The following is a 17616-nucleotide window of genomic DNA, read 5'->3' as shown; positions in this document are numbered from 1 at the left end:
TTAATAATTAAAAGAGTTCTTTGTAAGACCAGGAGGAAAAAAAAGTTGTGGCTTTTGTTAGAATCTAGAATTTTGCAAAGGATTACCAAATAGATTTACAGCCTACCCACTTATTGAAGAATTTGATTATGTCGAAATGGGTATTAGATTAGGTCTCAAGAATGTGATTGGAAACTCACTTGCTTTTGGGGGTTATCACTTAATTCTTTCAGTGCAGGGCAAGAGAGAAGCTTCAGTCTTCAGTTTTTAATTTAGAAATCACAGATTGCTAAAAAAGAAATCTTGATATACATTTGTATTCCACTCCCTAGAAAAAGGGAATGTATAATGTGCAAGTTTTGGGTTACCAGGGGGAGTAATTATCGTATCATTGAGACTACTAATTTATAGGTCAGCATTCCCTGGGTGAATTCAGCAATGATTGAAAAAAACACCAGATGATGGAAAAACTCTAAATATTCAGTCCTTAAACAAAATATGTATTTTTGAACCAAAGTTGAGTGGAAGAGATTGATGGCTTTGGGGATATACTACGACTATATTGAAATTACACACATTTGTAGTAAAAACAACTTGTGTTCTGCAGAGCAATGTTTTACAGGCAGCAAAGGTCCCTAGAGGGACTAAACTAATAAACAGGCTTAACGTAGCCGTCAAAACACATGTGGGAAGAAACTTAACAGCTGTTCTTTTTTTCCCATCTTCCTTCTCCTAAGAAGTGGCTTCTACCTTTTCTGATATCTAATGAAATTATAACACTGCCAGTCAGACATGATTCTAGAAAAGTTTTGATGTTCTGGCATAGGATCTTGTTTCTTACTGTCTTTCTTCCACCTTTTGAAATAAAATGCTTCTATAATTGTCCAATTGACATTTGTTTAGCCCTCTGCTGTTAAAAACAAATACAAATTGCCCAGCAAGTTTTAATACATTTATTACTGACTTAAAGCTTTTTACATAGGAATCGATAGTAGACTAGTGAGTGATCCTATAGGAACAAGAATTGTTAAATTACAGTAAAATGACTTTTCACAAGAATTATATCTTTTAACCCAGGGGTGTCCAACCCGCGGCCTGCAGGCCACACACAGCCCAGAATGGCTATGAATGTGGCCCAACATAAAATCGTATATTTACTTAAAACCTTTTTTTCACTCATCAGTTTTCGTTAGGGCTTACGTACTTAATGTGTGGCCCAAGACAACTCTTCTTCTTCCAGTGTGGCCCAGAGACGCCAAAAGGTTGGACATCAATCCTTAACATAATAATAGCAGCTAACATTATTGCATGCTCATTATGGACTAGGCAGTGCGTACTTTTCTGTGATATCTTACTTAATCATTTAATATCCCTAGGAACAGATACTTAAATAAGCTCCACTTTATAGGTGTAGAAACTGAGACTAGCAGTTAGGGAGGGCTCCCGTTTCCAAAAGTGAAGAGAGTGAGATGGGACCATACCTGGCTTGCATAAGGTTACCTGCCTTCTATTCTAAGTTCTTTTCTACCGGGTCAGACTGCTTAGTACAGAACTTGAGGAAGAGGAGGAAGTCTGGGCTATACCAGTCATTACATGCGCTGTCTGTTCACTGACAAGTCCAAAGACTGACATTATTTGAATTACAACCTTGAAAGTCCACGTGATCCAAAAGTTCTTCCCAAAGAATCTCTACACCTAAATATTTTAATTATAACCAGTAAGTACACCAGCTGTTAATTTTCATTTCCTAATTTAATGGGTGCCATTATGGTTTTCCTTAAATCCAATAAACTGGGAATAAGTAAAAACACTGTGTGTTGAATAGCTGACAAATGGTATGCGCTCAGTAAATCCTAGTTTTGAGATGGAGTCAATAAAAGCTGAACACCAAATCAAGAGCAGAAGATGGGTGTTGGGTCCCCAGTAATCTTTCCCCAGGATTCTTGTGTAATGTCAAGCTTTCTAAGTATTAGTATAAGTTCAGGAACAGCTTGACTTCCAATTATAAGCTTAGTTATGTGTTGCTAGAAGCAGAAAACCAGAGGATAAAATCTGGTACTGAATGGAAAGTGGAGCCAGGGATACATTGTAATAACCATTCACAGATCACAGTGACAGCTGCTAAGGAATATTTTAATCGTATTTTCATGCTAATATTGGACCCCAAATGAGTTGCCTTCTGTGCTACACCCAGACAAAAATGTCCAATAGTGAAAAACGAGCATTTGTGATTGGCTCAGTATTCCCTGGAAAGAGATTATTAAAAGTAGAAGTGGGAGGTTCTATGGCTTTCTCCTTTTATTTTTCTTGTAGGAATATATATATTTTATAATGTTCAGTTACTTAAAAAGGAAAGAAATTACAAAAGTAAAAAGGAGCTGCCTCTTGGCATCAGTTGCTTGCAGTATGATTTATGTTTAAATTGTCTTACATTTACAGGCACTCTATCTACCCTTTCCCACTTAATTGGTACAAATATGTGTACCATTGCTTTGGAATAAAAGGCAGAGGGTTTTTTTTAAATCAATCTCCAGAAATGTGCCCTGGAAGAAAGTCCCCAAGTTAAAGGCTGAGGAATCTAAACCATTACGAACACAAAACAATTATGAATCAATTTGTTGTGCTCATACAAAGGAAAAGGCTGCTGACTTCATTTAACTTGAAAAGGAAGGCAGCCCACGAGCATTCCTCAGATGATAGTATCGACTTCGTTCAGCACTTAGTAGGCATTCAACCTCTGGAATAAATGAAATGAGCTCCTAAGATGTCCAATCACTCAGTAAGGTAGAAGTTTAGCCACAGGTGTAGATGTAGACTTTTTACTGTTATAGGTGATTAGATGGTGAATGTTTATTTGAAAAGCTTCAAGAAAGCCTGGTGCCAGCTTGGGGCTAGTGAAAGGCCTTTGCTTAAATAAATCTCCCCAGTCACCAAAAGGTTTTTACACTGAGGGCTCTGTTCAGAAATGGAAAATTTCTTAATGGATGAATGACTTCCAGATTTAGCTGATTCTGTCTAAATGCTGTCGTCATAATGGGTCCCATTTCATAAATGTCCCCAGACAAATGGCACTGTAATGTTCGGCTTGGGTATCTGTATTTTAAATATTAGATCAAAATTTTATTCACTGCAAAATGAACCATAAGAAAATGAGGTGGGCTGTTCAAATCCCAACCGGAGCTCAGCTTTCAGCCTTCCCATCCCAGGTGCTAATCTGTAGAATGGGGTTGATACTACTATTACGATGCGTCTTGGTGGTGATCTGAAGATTAAGTGATATAGGGAAAGTCCTTAGGGTCGTGCCTGGCACATACTAGGTTTTCACTAAATGTTTGCTGCTGTTGTTATTGTTATTTGGCAAGTTTTTTCTTCACCAGAACATTATCTAGTTATGATTATTATAGAGACAAACAAGTTTGTATGCCTGCATGGTTAAAGTCGGACTAAATTCAACAAGCCTTCATGACGCACCTACTATGTGCTACATATTGTGATAGAGGACACAGCGATGAATAAGTGGTTCTCTGTCCTTTGAGAGCTCACAGTCTAAGGAGAAAATAAAAATAATTGTATCGTATGGTGGCAGACAGGCTACAAACGAGACACACGGAGAGCTGTGGGATTACAGAGTGCCGTGGAATAGCTGCAAGGGGCAGTGCTGTGGAGGTTTCAGCAGGGGCGCTGAGATTCTAGGAGGAGACACGAGGGGAAGCTATGATCGATGAGGCAATTTAGGTGGTGGGTGGAGTGACTGGAGACAAAATCAGAGACTGCTGTGTCTTTGAGGAGTTAATTCATTGGATATTGTTGAGGTGACTTTTTATTTTCAGGAAGGTCCTGTTATAAATGTATTGTTGTTCTATTATTGATATATAGTAGGAAATCACTGTAGCTACAAACACAAGGTATCTGTCTGTCCTTTATTGAATGACAACTTCCCCTTTCCACTGCAGTTCCAGTTACAGATGTTTGATATCGTTTGCTCCACGTCGTGGGCCAATAAGGACAAATGCTGTGAACTCCCAGGCCTGGTGAGCCATCTTCAGTCATTATTTGGTCTGTTCTTTATTGACATTTTCTAACGTTGTTTTACATTGTCCCTGAAAAGGAAACACTTTTGCAAAACTCCTATTGGAGATAATTCATTGTGACACTAATGAAAATTAGAAAGACACTAAGAAGGAGGTGCGTCTGACATCAGCAGGACGCGTTCCCATACTCGGCGGGACGGCACAGCTCCAGGCGTGCCGTGTACCTGGTCCAGATGTTCCCAGACTCCCTGCTTCATGCAACCGTTAGTGTTGGCATGTTTCGTGGTATCCGTAAGCCAAAGGAAATACTTAACAATTACATTTCTGAAGTCATTAGGTACAAACCTCTTCCTAAGTGTTTATGTCCTAATATCTCAATGGCCATATGAAAAAACTGAAAGAAAAAAAATGATCTATTTATTTTATTCTTAAATAACCACAATTACTTAATCGGTTGCATGTGCCTATCGGGAGTGTACAATTTCTTGTATCTTGGGATCAGATTGGACATCTCTATGCTCACTCTTTTTTTGCATATTAGTTTTTCTCCTGGTACTTGCTTTCCCTCATAGCAATTGCTGGAAAACCAGGTTTGCAAATATGTGACATCATCAAAAGACTGTTTCAAAATCTAATGTTGAAACTGTGAAATACTATGAGCTAGACATTCATATGAAGTCTCACGGGTGCCCAATGCTACTGTTTCTCTTGAGTGTTTAGAATACTCACAGTGCCCCTGTGAGTTAGTTATGCCGCCCCAGGGCATCTTGGTACAAGTTTCAGAATCGTAGTCATAAGTGATGTAACCTATGGTATGGTACTAGAAAAACACATTTTTTTCATTATTAATGCCATGTGTAATTCATAGGGATATATATAAGCAGATTCATATCTTAAAATCCCTAGGGCCAGTGAGCCGAAATAGATGGCTCTGCCATGGTTGAACGGTAGTCGTTTCTTAGTAATTGAATGTGGAGAGTGGGAATGGGGAAGCTGTTATAAAATCTGGGAGGTTTGCCTTTTTAAGATCTTACCACCTATCACATCATCTATCACAGGCAGTAAAATCCTGGTGGCTGTGTTTGAGAAGGAAATAACTTACTCTTTCTTCATCGAAATATGTTCCTAAGTAGGCTCTGGGGCGGAATTAAATCAGAAGCGCTGATGTCATGCTTCTGTGCAGGTGGATTGGAAATTGGAAGGGGAAATGCTCAGCATCCTAAGGTGTATCAAACAAAACGTGATGACTACTTCTCCTAGGAAGGACTCAGGCCTTTTCAGAACTTTTCTTTCATTTCATGGTAGGAAGACCTGGGTGGAGACTGTTGACAGCAATGTCAAAATCATTACCGAGTCTCAGGTCACAGGGGACCTGCTATTAACTTTAATGTGGGAATCTTTCAGGAGACTCAAGTCTGTATTTCCCTCTGGCTGTCCAGATGTGTTAGCAAGGGGTTTTCTTGTAACGAGCTGAAAGTTTTGATTGTTACCCAACATTTAGGGAAAAGTATATCCAGGATATTACTGGTTCTTTGCTCAGCATTTTTGGGATTCTATTGTGAATATTTCAAAGACTGACATTATTTTCAAATTAATTACTTAATTATCATGTGTGCTCTATTCAGCTCTAACTTTTCCCCAAAGTCTTGAGTAGCAAAGCTCATTTGCTCTCTCCCCTCAGGGACTGATTAAGTTGTACAGTTTCTTATCCCAGTGTAGACTTTTTTTTGGCTGCTCTTCCAAATGGATATTCACAAATGACTCAATCGCTGTTCGCAGGTGCTCTGCTTCTCCACACTCCAGGAACTCAGCAGATATATTCAGCCTGACATTCATAATGTTCCTTGTAGTGTCACATGGCAATGAAAGTCTCCAGGAGGAGAAATGTGACCTCCTGTCTCAAAGCTTTAGGTTGATGCTTTTTTTTTCAGCCACAGAATGTGAGCAGTAGTTGCAATTATTATAGGGAATTGATGATGTGTTTAAGCTTGGTTTTTGTTTTGTGTGTTTGTTTTAGTATAGATGCAGTGGTTTTGGTTGACTATTTCAACCAGTTTTCTTTGCAGTGGGAAAAACATTGTAACACAAAGTTTGCAAGACCTTTCGTTCGTACAGTACTACTGCTCCAACTGAATTCAATAGTGGGCAGGTTTTGGGGGGGTTTTTTACACCCACTTCTGCCTTTCTTCTCCTGGATTCCCACGCTGGTTTTAACAACATCCTTTAATAATGATGACTATCAATGACTCATTAGATATCCATTCATTTTTCTTTAAGACAAAAGATTTTTGTGGCCAGGAGAGAATATTCTCTGCCTTTCTAGACTAATACTCACTTTCAAGTGTCCTAAATTAAAAAATTTTTTAGAGTTTATAAAACAACTTGTACAGAATATCTTGTTAACAATTATGCCATGTTTTTTTTTTCTTTTCAGAGGGATGAGGAGACCTGCCCAGACCTTCCCCATTCCTGCTCCTGTTCTGAAGCCAGCAAAGGTACCCTGGGACCAGCAGGCCCCCCAGTAAGTCTCACCTAGCTGGGCTTAAATGTTCTTTAATAACATTTATAGTCACCACTTGTTGCGTGTCTAATATGTGCTCTCCACTGTGCTAACCACTCACTTAATCCTATGAGTAAACTGAAGCACAGAGATGCTGCTAAAGAACGTGCCTAAAGAACACAGCTTGGAGGAGCGGCTCTTCAAATCCAGGTGGTTCCTGTGGCTCTTGGAGATGATGCTCGCAACCACTCTGCAAGGCAGCCTGCTTTGCTGCACATGCAAAATCTTCCCTTCATACTCCTGTGGTTTATTCTGTGTGACTGTTTCAAATATTGGCCTTCTGCTCGTACCTGTAACATTTGCATACCCTCTTTTTGCCCTTTCTATATCAAAATTTACATGTGAAGGGAGGGTTTTGAAATTTTCAGAAGTATCTCATCTGAGCCTGAAGTTCTCCACTATTGACTGGAACTTTCTACAGACAAAAAGGCGGGGGTGGGAGCACGGGGAAGAAGAAGGAAAAAGGAAGTAGAGAGGGAAGAAGATAAAAAAACCATATTTTATAAAATATTAAATTACACTATCTAGGTCTTTGAATTTACCATGATAAATCTTTTGCAATATGTTTCAATGTTCACTTTATGTCTAACCTGCGAAACTGGAGTTAGTCAATGACAAATCTATGGGCAGAAGACAAAGGAAACAGGGAGAAGGTGCACCAGGAAACACAGAAACCCAGACCCCGCAGGAGGAATACTCCATGCCGACCAGTCTTTGTGCGCTGGCCTCCCAGAGGCGGTGGGCCCAGCTTGCCTGTGTGCAGGGGATGACCCAGGCCGACAGCTGGCTTGCAGCGGGAAACTTCACTGCAGGTTGGCACCACCAACAACTAACTGTCCTTTGTCTGTGGACCATATTTCCTGAAGCGGACCAAAAGGAAGAGAACGGGCTGAATGCATCTGAAATACCCCGGCAGTTTTCCTTATCTTTGGCACAGAAAACATTCTTTCAAGCTATGGATGTAGAACCGAAATACTTTTTTTTTTAAAAAAGACTCTTTATCCCAAAGAAGCCAATGTGGAGTAATGGTAAAAGCACCAAATTTAAATCATAAGATGAGGCCAGTCGTTGAACCACTGTGAACCTTATGTACGAAAGAGCACCCGCTTCTTCAACGGGTATCGTGAGGGATAGACAAGATAACATGTGTACAAAAATTCTGAACCCTATAAACCTTTCACCAAATGTACAGCTTGCATTGAGTCTGGGCATTGAAAAAGAGGATTTATTTTCAACTGTGTGTAGGTTCCTTTTTTTTTTTTGCCCCAAAGGCATGTCTTTGAACTTTATCAAGGCTAATGCACATTGCTTAGTTTATTTGTTGTACCAGCTGGAAGGTATTCCATTGTATAAACGATGTTTATTGACCCATTACGGTGGAGTATTTCCCTACACTAACATTATTACAGTGAACATTCTTTGTACGTCTCCTTGCAAACACGAGTGAGTGTTCTTGCAATAATGCTTAGATTTTTTGGAGAATGAAGAAATGCATCCTCAGCTTTGTGGAGAAACTCCTAAGTACTCTTGAGGGTGATTGTCCCAATGTCTTCTTCCCCAAACTCCGCATGAGAGCTAGCTCCCGTGCACCTCACCAAAACCCTCTGATGTTGCCAAATAGGAGCGCCTTCGTTTGTCTGATGACTGCAAAGCCCTATGTCATCGTTGTTTTAAATAGGACTATCCCTCCCTGCTAGTGGGATGAGGAAGTCTTTCACTCGTCTCTCAGTCATTTGGATTCTTTCCTATATAAATACCTATTTGCAAACTGTGCTGGGGTTTTGTTTAGCAGATTTTTTCCCTCACTGATTTGTAAGTGGTTTTATGTACACTGAACACTAACCTTTTTTAAACAATATTGTTCGCAAATATCTTTTCCTGGTCTGTGGATTGTTGTTGTGTATGGGAATTTATATTGTCTAGAAATTTTAATTCTAAAGTAGTCAAATTTAATATTTCTGGCAGTTATCGCCTTTTATATTTTTATTTACCCCTTCCTTCAGCCATGATTAACTTAGAAGTGTGTTTTTAAACTTTCAATCATGTGCAGTTTTTATCTTTTTCTCATTGACGTTAATTTTATCATGGAAGATAGTCTGTATATTACCAGTGCTTTGAATTTGTTGATTCTTCATATTTGCTTTGTGGCTTTTGGCCAAATTTTACATATTTTCCATGTAGGCTTTAGAAGAATGCATGCTCTCTAACTGTGAAGGTCAGCATTGTGGGGGTTTTTTTTATTATATTTTATTGATTACGCTATTTCAGTTGTCCCAATTTTTCTCCCTTTGCCCTCTGGAAGTTCAGCATTTTAAAAACAAAATCCAGTAAATGGAATTGTAAGTTGTATTATTAGAATCTTCATCTGTATTAATTCTTTATCTTTCCATTATGAGACAGATATTTAAAATCTTCCACTCTCATTGTTAAATTGTCAAATTCTGTTTGTAATTCTGCATTATATATCCTAAGATTGTTATCATATGCAAAAAATTAGAACAATTGTCTTCCCTGTGACTTCCTTTGTCAACATTTCTTTCATATTATTTTTCTGATACCCATTTTCTTCTTTTAGTTTTAACTTTTCCAGGTCTTTATATTTTGCACATGTCTCTTCAGTAGCATATGCCTGGATTTTGTTTTTAAACTTGTTTTACAATCTTTTTTTCAGAGTTTAGTCCAATTTATTATTTGTGATTATTAACCCACTTGGGTTTATATTCCTGTGTCCATCACCTTGATTTTTGCCTTCTATTTTTCCATTGTGTGTGTATGTGTGTGGCTTTCTTGGTTGATTGAAGTTTTATTTGCAATTTTTGCCTTTTTGCTTTTATTCTCATTCTTTTCCTCTCCACTAATTTGGAAATTATACTCTTTATGTATGTTCTTTCAATAGTTCACCTAGAAATTCTAATAGATGTTTTTGACAAAGCAAAAAGAATCGAGACTTCTACCCTTCTTTCAACTAACATGATATTCTTGGAATTCTTCTCTCTTAGATTATTCTTTTTATAATTAATGTGCTGATGCTACCCAGTATTTCAGGCATTTTTTATCATCACAAATTAGACATTTTGTTTCTTGTTACAAATTACTGGGTGTTAAGACTTGCCTACATATTTGCTGTCTTTTTTTTTGTTGTTCATAATGTCTTCTGGTAGCATTTTTATTTTTCCTAAAGTACACCCTTTGGATGTTTCTTTAATGAGAGACAATTGGTAGTAAATTTCCAGTTTTTGTTCATCTGAAAAGGCTTTTATTTCCCATGTTATCAAAGGATAGTTTTGGTGGTCGTTACAAAGGCTGCTAGCTGACCCCTCCCCATATTCATTGCCACTGCTTCTTTTCAATAGTAGAACCTCCCAAGTTTTAGCCAAGTACATGGCTATTCTGCTAGGGGCTTGATTTCTTAGCATTTGTGGCCTTAGGACTAAGTCTGGCCAGTGAGAGAGAAGGTAGATGCAGTCAAAAAACAAATGCTCCTCTTCACCAGCCTCACCCTTCTCCACAGGCTAGAACTCACATGTGGTAGTGGGCTCACTTTGACAAGCAACATTCTGGGACGAGGCAGAGTGACAGCATGGAAGCAGCCAAGGTTTCACACTGCCTTACATGGTAAAGCTACTCTGCTACACAACCAGTCATCAGCGCACATACTAACATAAGGCAGTAATAAACTTCCTATTTTGCTTAAAAATTTTAATATTGACCTCAATTAAAACCCTCAGGCAAGTTCCCAAGCTAAGTACAATTCTAAATTAACAATTATGTTTCTCTGAGCGCTTGGTAGAGACTAAATTTACACCATTTTACAGCTTCCATTGTTGCCATTGAAAAGTCAGCTGTCGGTCAAATTACCATTCTGTGAGAAATCTTTTTTCTCTGGTTGCTTTCAAGACCTCTTTTTTTGATCTGAGGTTTCACTACAATATGTTCTGGTGTGGGTTTCTGATGTTGTTCTTGCATTTTGGAAAATTTGGGACTTCAAGAATTTGAACACCAATGTTCTCATTAAAATTGGAGTTTTCTTAGTCTCTATCTTTTTGAATATTGCCTCTCTCATCATCTCTATTGTGTTTTTTCTGAAATTCCAGCTAGGTGTACTTTATAACTTATAATTTTACTTTCATGTCTTTTGACTTCTCTTACCTATTTTCTACTTTGCATCTCCAGGCTTAATTACATGTAATTTCTTTAAATTTATATTCTTGTGTATTCTGTTTTTAGCTATGTTTCATACACCATTTAACCTATTCATTATGTTTCTGATTTTGATTATTATCTTTGGCACATCTAGAAGTTACATTTGGTTCCTTTTTAAAACTTTGGGTCACTTGTATAGTCTCCTCTTTTGGAACCCTTTCAAGGCTATTTTTCTTTATTATATTAAATATGGTTTATGTTATTTATCCGATAATTTGATAATTTCAGTATCTCTGCAGTGTATGTGGTTTTGAGTCTATCATTTGTTTTCCTGCTGATTTTACCCATTCTATCTTGTTTTCCATGTGTATTTTGTGAATTTTTTTGTGTATGTTTGAGTTCACATTACTTGAGACTTTATCCGTGGGACTACTTTGAGCCTGAGTTTGAATGGTCTTACTCCAGAGAATATCTGTGCCTGCTTTTGCTAAGATCCCGAGTACACAACCAACTGAAAACCCCCTTAGGTTTAACTTTGCAGTTTTCTTCAATCCTCACAAGTAGTGGGAATTCTAGCCCCTAGATTGTGTAAGAATCAGCTCCTGGGTAATAGTTCTTAGGGAAGATACTTCCTAGTTTTCCCATAGCTAAAGTGGAAACATTTTGGTCATCCACCTGCTAGGGGGCCATTTTTTTTTCTAGCTCATTCAGAGTGCAGCCTTTCCAGTTGTTCAACTTTCATGAATGTTTCATATCCTACCCTCCCCCCACCTATCACAGACCCAAGTGCACATTTCATTGCCTTGTGTGAGCTAAAAAATGCAGGCTTTACAGTGAACCTCAACTGCCCTCACCATCTTTCCCCCGGGCAGTCTCGGTGTGCATGCCGGCTGCTCTGGCTTTCTGTTCCTCCCTCATTCCTGGTGCTTAAGGGTTCAGTTCTTAATTACGATAATGCTTATTTTATTTTAAACAGCATTAATAAACTTTTTTAGCTGGAGGCTTTTTGAGTTTTTTCATTTGCAATACTGCTGGAACAAGTTATAAAATATTTACTTCCTTATGACCTAAGCGTCAAACTTTGTAAGGAGAGGAAAGCAACAGAGAAGTGAAAGAAAAGGGTTGAGCTCTGACTTGTTGAGGGAAAAAAAAAAAGGAAAATGGAGAAGAGCTATTGAAATTTTTAAATATTTAAAGTATAATAAGCTATTTAAGTAGTCCCCCAAATAAAATGTAATGCACCCTGTCCAATGATTAACATAGTTGTGATTATCTTCTCATTCAAGAATTCACACAGTAGTACTACGGCCAACACAATGTAAAGAGCCATGGAGAGACATGGGACAAAGAACTACATTCCCTTTGCCTAGACCAACCCTTTCTTATTAAAAGATGGAATTTTACATCCACAAATATTTGTTGAATTCTTGTCATGTCCTCAGGGATGGGGGTCAGGGATGAGATGGAAAATAAGTTAGAAATGTAAAATAGTCCCTGGCTTTTAGACATGGTGCTTCTGGCATGAATACCTATGAGTCATCTGGTCACAATCATTTAAAAATGTGCAAACAAAATTAAAGAATTGGCCAGATTAGGTATATTGCTTGGGATGCACTGGGCTTGCTGCAAGAAACAGAAAATTTCACACGAATGCAGTGGTGTAACCCACTGGGGCAGTCGGACATTCATTGTTTGCTCAACAAGACTTAGAGGTCCCTATTTCTTGAAGGACCCCGGTTGTTCCAGCTTCCCACCTGGCTTTTCTTTGGCGATTGCTTCTTCATCAAAGTGGCTCAAGCTGGCTATCATGCCTGTTCCTAGTTGCAGAGGAGGCTTGGAAAGCAAATCTCTGTGATTATCAGGCTTTACAGTAGGAGAAATAAAATGGAAAGGAGTCAGGAAAGACTTTGGAGCCAACCAACAATATATGCTACGTGGGGGGGAAATATTTACATCATCCAAAATAGCTAAAGATGTATTATCCAAATGTATAAAGAATTTCTGCACATTAAAGAGTAAAATACATGCAACTCAGTAGAAAACTAAGTATATATATAGGTAGTTGCATTGAGATAAAATGCAAAGGGACAAACATGAAAAGATGCGCAATCATAGTAGCATTAAGGGAAATAAAAATTCAGCTGGTAAGTCAGGTTGGTAAAAATGTAAACTTTACCATATCAGATACTAAGGGTTAGAGAGACAGGTACCCTCCTAAACTCTTGGCAGATGGCATAATGTTTTTGGAGCACAATTTGAGAATATATTTGCATATTTGTTAAATTTCATGTATAATTCTACTTGTTGCTACCTTAAATGTTAATGTTTTTACTTAAATATTAACCTTTATATTTGAGATGTTTAAGGATTTAAAGATTTTAATTGCATTATTGTTTAAACAGCAAAAAATTGTGGGGGAACATCCTGCATTTCCAGTTGCGGAAGAATGGTTAAACTATTATGCATCCATGGTATGGACAACTATGTAACTCATCAAGAATACGTTAGACCAAATGTTCCAGTATGGAAAAATCTCTAAAACGTTAAGTTAAAACTCATATAAAAAGTTTGATGTCACATATGCAATCTATATATGTCAAATAATACCAAAAATGCTATAGGTAATGATTTTTAAAAATACATATATCCCTGTGCATAAAATGAATTATATAATTGTATTCAAAAAGTCTCAAAGATAAGAAACCAACTAATGCTAAGGAGGAGACTGAATTAATATGGTTCAAAAACAAGCTGGAAGAAACCTTAAAGATCATCTGATCTAGTCTTTTTCCAAGCGATGTGAGCCGATGGTATGTACATGATTTTCAGTGGTCATGGACATAGCAGGAAAGAAATTGGAATCACACAGTGAGAAAGATGCTGCATTGTCAATAGTCTTTTAACCCTTCTTCCCAGGTGAAGGTGATTTTCTCAGCCTGGTGTCCATATGACCATGCCAATACTTACTATCCTTTTTTAACAAAGAGCAAACCTACGACTCAAAAACTTCAACAGGAACAAAATTTAGCTAAATTGAATAACATCATTTATAGTATATCTTTAAGGTTTTCTTCTATTCTTAACAAATAATATTTTTTCCACTGTAGTGCTATAATATTTCCTTTTAAAATTGATTTAAGGGAAATAGTGACTCAATTAGAAATATTCAAAGGTTATATATGCACACATATATTTACCTGCATATATATGAGGAATATATGTTTGCAAAGATACACGTACATATGTATGTATTATGCGTGTCCATGTACCTATACAAGGAAAATGTTATTAAATAATTGTGTATGTGGTACATAAATATGACAAAAACCTTTACGGGGAATGCAAATAACTGAAGTTACAGGAAAACTAATCGAGTAAGCTCTTTACAGTGTAAATACAGAGTTGTTATTATTCTCACATGCTTTTTACAACTTAAATAATTTAATCTCAGAGTTGTGGTATAAGACATATAATTTTAGATTAGTGGTATATTTTATCATTTGCTGCCATTAGCAGTAGTAACCCTAATATCACTAAATTTTAACAATCCCATAACTTCTTAAAATTTAAAAATATTTGGCATGGAAAGTTTGCTCAGATTATGAAATCGTTAGCAGCCAGGCTGGGTCTGTCTGGGTGGCGACTTTCCAGCGAAGGTTTGTGATGAGCCTATATCGTTATACAGTGTGTTGGCCTTGACACAAATGAGAATCACACAACCCCCATGAGAAAGGAAAATGGATGAAGTAAACGGGGTTAAGATGTGTCTGTGCGCTAATACCTAACATCTGTTTGCCAGGGTGGTCCAGGACTCAGAGGACCAAAGGGCCAACAAGGTGAACAGGGTCTAAAGGTAAGGTTCTCGGCCTCTCTCTGTCACCACCTCTGTCCCTCCCCTCCCTCTCTTTTAACAAACATAATGATTTGGGGGCTCAGCACTTTTTACTCTTTGTAATCTACAGGTCCTCACATGTTTGTCAAAGTTGTGTCTAAGTCTTTCCCCTTATTCTTATGTATTTTTCATCAATCAGAATGTTGACTAACTTAGGGAAAAGAAAAGTTTCTGGGTCAGAAATAGAATGTCCGCGTTCTGAGAGGTGTAGTCCTCTCTGTCTTGTGCATTCTCTTCTTTCTTGCTTTGTTGGAACAGCCCTGAACGCAAGTAGGCAGCGGTCCCTCCCAGGTAATTTTCTCAGCTTGGAAGTTCCTCCCTCTTTCCTCCCACGATGAATAACCACACACACAACTCTATTTTCTGCTCGCACTGCCCAAGGCCACCAAGTGTGGTGGTTCAGGTTGGGCGCCGTACGAAGGCACCAACCAAGAGGACCAAGCTGTGCAAAGCTATGTTAAGGCGCATGTTTTTCTACTTTGCACAACAGTGCCCGGAGGGATGGCAGAAGCCCAGCCACTAACTGACTTCAGGCTTTACCATCTTCTCTCTGGCTTTTGGTAAATCTTCTAACGGGTCTCCTGGCTCTAGTGGCTTGATTTTCTGATTGATTTTTCACATCTTCCCCTAGATTCATTCCTTGAAAGTTATACAAGGTCATATCACACACTCTTGAAACCTGCTGCCGTACGCTGTTTGCCCTGAGAATACAATTCACCTTCCTTGGCGTGGGATTGAAGGCCCTGTATAATCCGGCTCCTGTCTCATTTTCACCATGTTAATCCACCTGATCTGTGCTCCACCCGTCTTGCTTGACTTACTGTCTCAATATGATTACTTATTAAATCTGCATGGTATTTATTCTTAGAGAAGAGAACATTGCAAGGCTTTTTACTATAAAATTAGAAACAAGTGAAGCAAGGTAGGAGAAAATATGGAGGGGGGAAGTAGTAAATACAAGGAGGCTGAATATAATTAATCAGGTACTAGCCAGTTCAAAACTTAGACCAGAAGAAATCTCCATTTTTGTTTTGTTTTCTGAGATTGGGACACATTTTTCAGGCACAGACATGGCTTCATCGCTTACATCCTGTGAGAAGGCTCATGGTTTGAAAGCTTCTTCTCAGACAATGATATGCTGGGTCTTCCTTGGTTTAACCCCAGGGCAATGCCGATGAGCTCCCGTAGGTGCTGCTCTGCTCTCCTAACACCTCTAACCCCATGACCCTGTGGTTTAACATTCTCATTGGGTGATGGTTCTGATGATGTAGACGTATTAGGAATTCACAGGTGTTTGATGATCTCAGGATTTACCCCTTTCCTCTAATATTCTGTTCCCACAAGCCTACTACTGATGTGGTTATTGCTGTATGCTGATTTTGATGAATCACAGGTGCAAGTATGCGGTGGGTTCTGGAAAAAACCGTGTTGGAGGAAGGACGCTCGTACGTCTACCAAGGTGGACAGTGTAGGAACAGATAGACTATGCTTTCCAGCCCCAAAGTCCCCACCCATGTTACTTTTTATTTTTTTGGCTTTGCTTTTCTGTTGCAGTAAATAGTTAATAATAATTGAGAAGCTCAGAGCAGCCCTATCTCTGGTCTTTCCTAGTCATTTTTATCTCATATTTTATAGCATAAAATAGACCACCTACTTTTTGCCCTTCTACTCCATTTCCAGTTACTCAATAATATGCAAATAATATGCTATTAAACTACTATAAATATTAAGTAATATTTATAAATTACCTCCACATCTCCTCCATCATACTTTTAAAAATCTAGCTACCTCTTTCTTGCCTTCTCTTATTCAGTGTTTCTTATTTTTTAATTTTTTTTATTGTTCAATTACAGTTGTCCCCATTTCCCCCATTACTCTCCCCTGCCCTACCCATCCCCCACCTCCCACATTCAATCCTCTGCCCCCTGCTGTTGTCTTTGTCCATTAGTCCTTTATACATGTTCCTTGACTTGACCCTTCCCCTTCTTTCCCCATTATCTCCCTCCCCACTCCCCTCTGGTTACGGATGTGAAGGCAATCTGGCTGCGACATCTGTCACCCCATTGATCACCAGGGTTGATTCGGCTGATCTGGTTGGCTAGGCGGCGTCCCCTTCCTCCCTCACCAATGCATGTGCATCCCTCCCGAAGCTGCACGCTCGGTCAAAGAGGATGACCTTCCCAACCAGAGGAGATGACCAGTTTTTGGTCAAGGGTATGAGTAGCTGCATTCCCCTGCTAGAACCTCCAAACAAAGCTCTCAATGTTTCTTATAAAAATAGTTTTCCTTCAGTGCTTCTATATCTTCACCTCAAAAACAATTCTTTTTGGGGAGGTACGTAAATATTCACATTACCTTTATCCACAGTAGCAAAAAACTGGAAACCATCCAAATGACTCTCAACAGGTGAATGAACAATTTTCTGTCTATCCATGCAATGGAATGCTACTCCACAATCAAAAGGAACCTACTGCTGCAACGTGCCACTCTGTGAATGAACCTCAAAGTACTCTGCCACGTGAAAGAAGCAAAAAACACAGGAACACTTAGTGTAAAATTCCCTTTATGTATAGCCCAACTCGTTCTTAACCGACAGACGATTTCGGTTCCTCTGGGCGGCCTCTAAAATTGCTCTCGTTAGTCACCACGTGTCTCCTGGGCCACATCCATGGCCTGTGGTTAATTCTTACCATACTTGAGATCTCTACGGCATTTGACGTGACTGTCAGCTCTCTATTTGAAATTTTCTTCTTTCGGCCTTTCCCTTACCACTCCAGCTCTCTGCTTTCATTTTCTTCCTGCTGTTTAGGATCTTTCATTTCACTCTTTCCCAGACTTCTCTTCTTCTCCCTGCTACCTGATTGTCATCTAGTTTTTATCCATTTCTTCTTTCATTCTATCAACAATCCCCTTAATAATCTCACCCACAAACCCATCTTCAAGCACTCCAAAATCCATCTCAGCTCAGACTCCTGTTGACCCCTGAACAACTACGCATTTCCACATGGTTT

The 17616-nt window shown here is 38.6% G+C and overlaps 1 protein-coding gene across 3 annotated transcripts in view; it reads left to right on the top strand.

Annotated features, from left to right (window-relative positions):
• Positions 1 to 17616, top strand: part of COL14A1 (collagen type XIV alpha 1 chain) — a 188364-nt gene that overhangs the window by 120394 nt on the left and 50354 nt on the right. For all 3 annotated transcript variants that reach the window (XM_045181678.3, XM_024572346.4, XM_045181679.3), the window contains exons 35-37: positions 3933 to 4010; positions 6445 to 6531; positions 14513 to 14566. In XM_045181678.3, coding sequence (XP_045037613.2) covers positions 3933 to 4010; positions 6445 to 6531; positions 14513 to 14566 — 219 coding nt within the window. The remainder of the gene's footprint in view (positions 1 to 3932; positions 4011 to 6444; positions 6532 to 14512; positions 14567 to 17616) is intronic.

Source organism: Desmodus rotundus, chromosome 8, assembly GCF_022682495.2.
Source record: "Desmodus rotundus isolate HL8 chromosome 8, HLdesRot8A.1, whole genome shotgun sequence".
In the NCBI taxonomy this organism is placed as follows: domain Eukaryota; kingdom Metazoa; phylum Chordata; class Mammalia; order Chiroptera; family Phyllostomidae; genus Desmodus; species Desmodus rotundus.
This window is presented reverse-complemented; position numbering and strand designations above follow the sequence as displayed.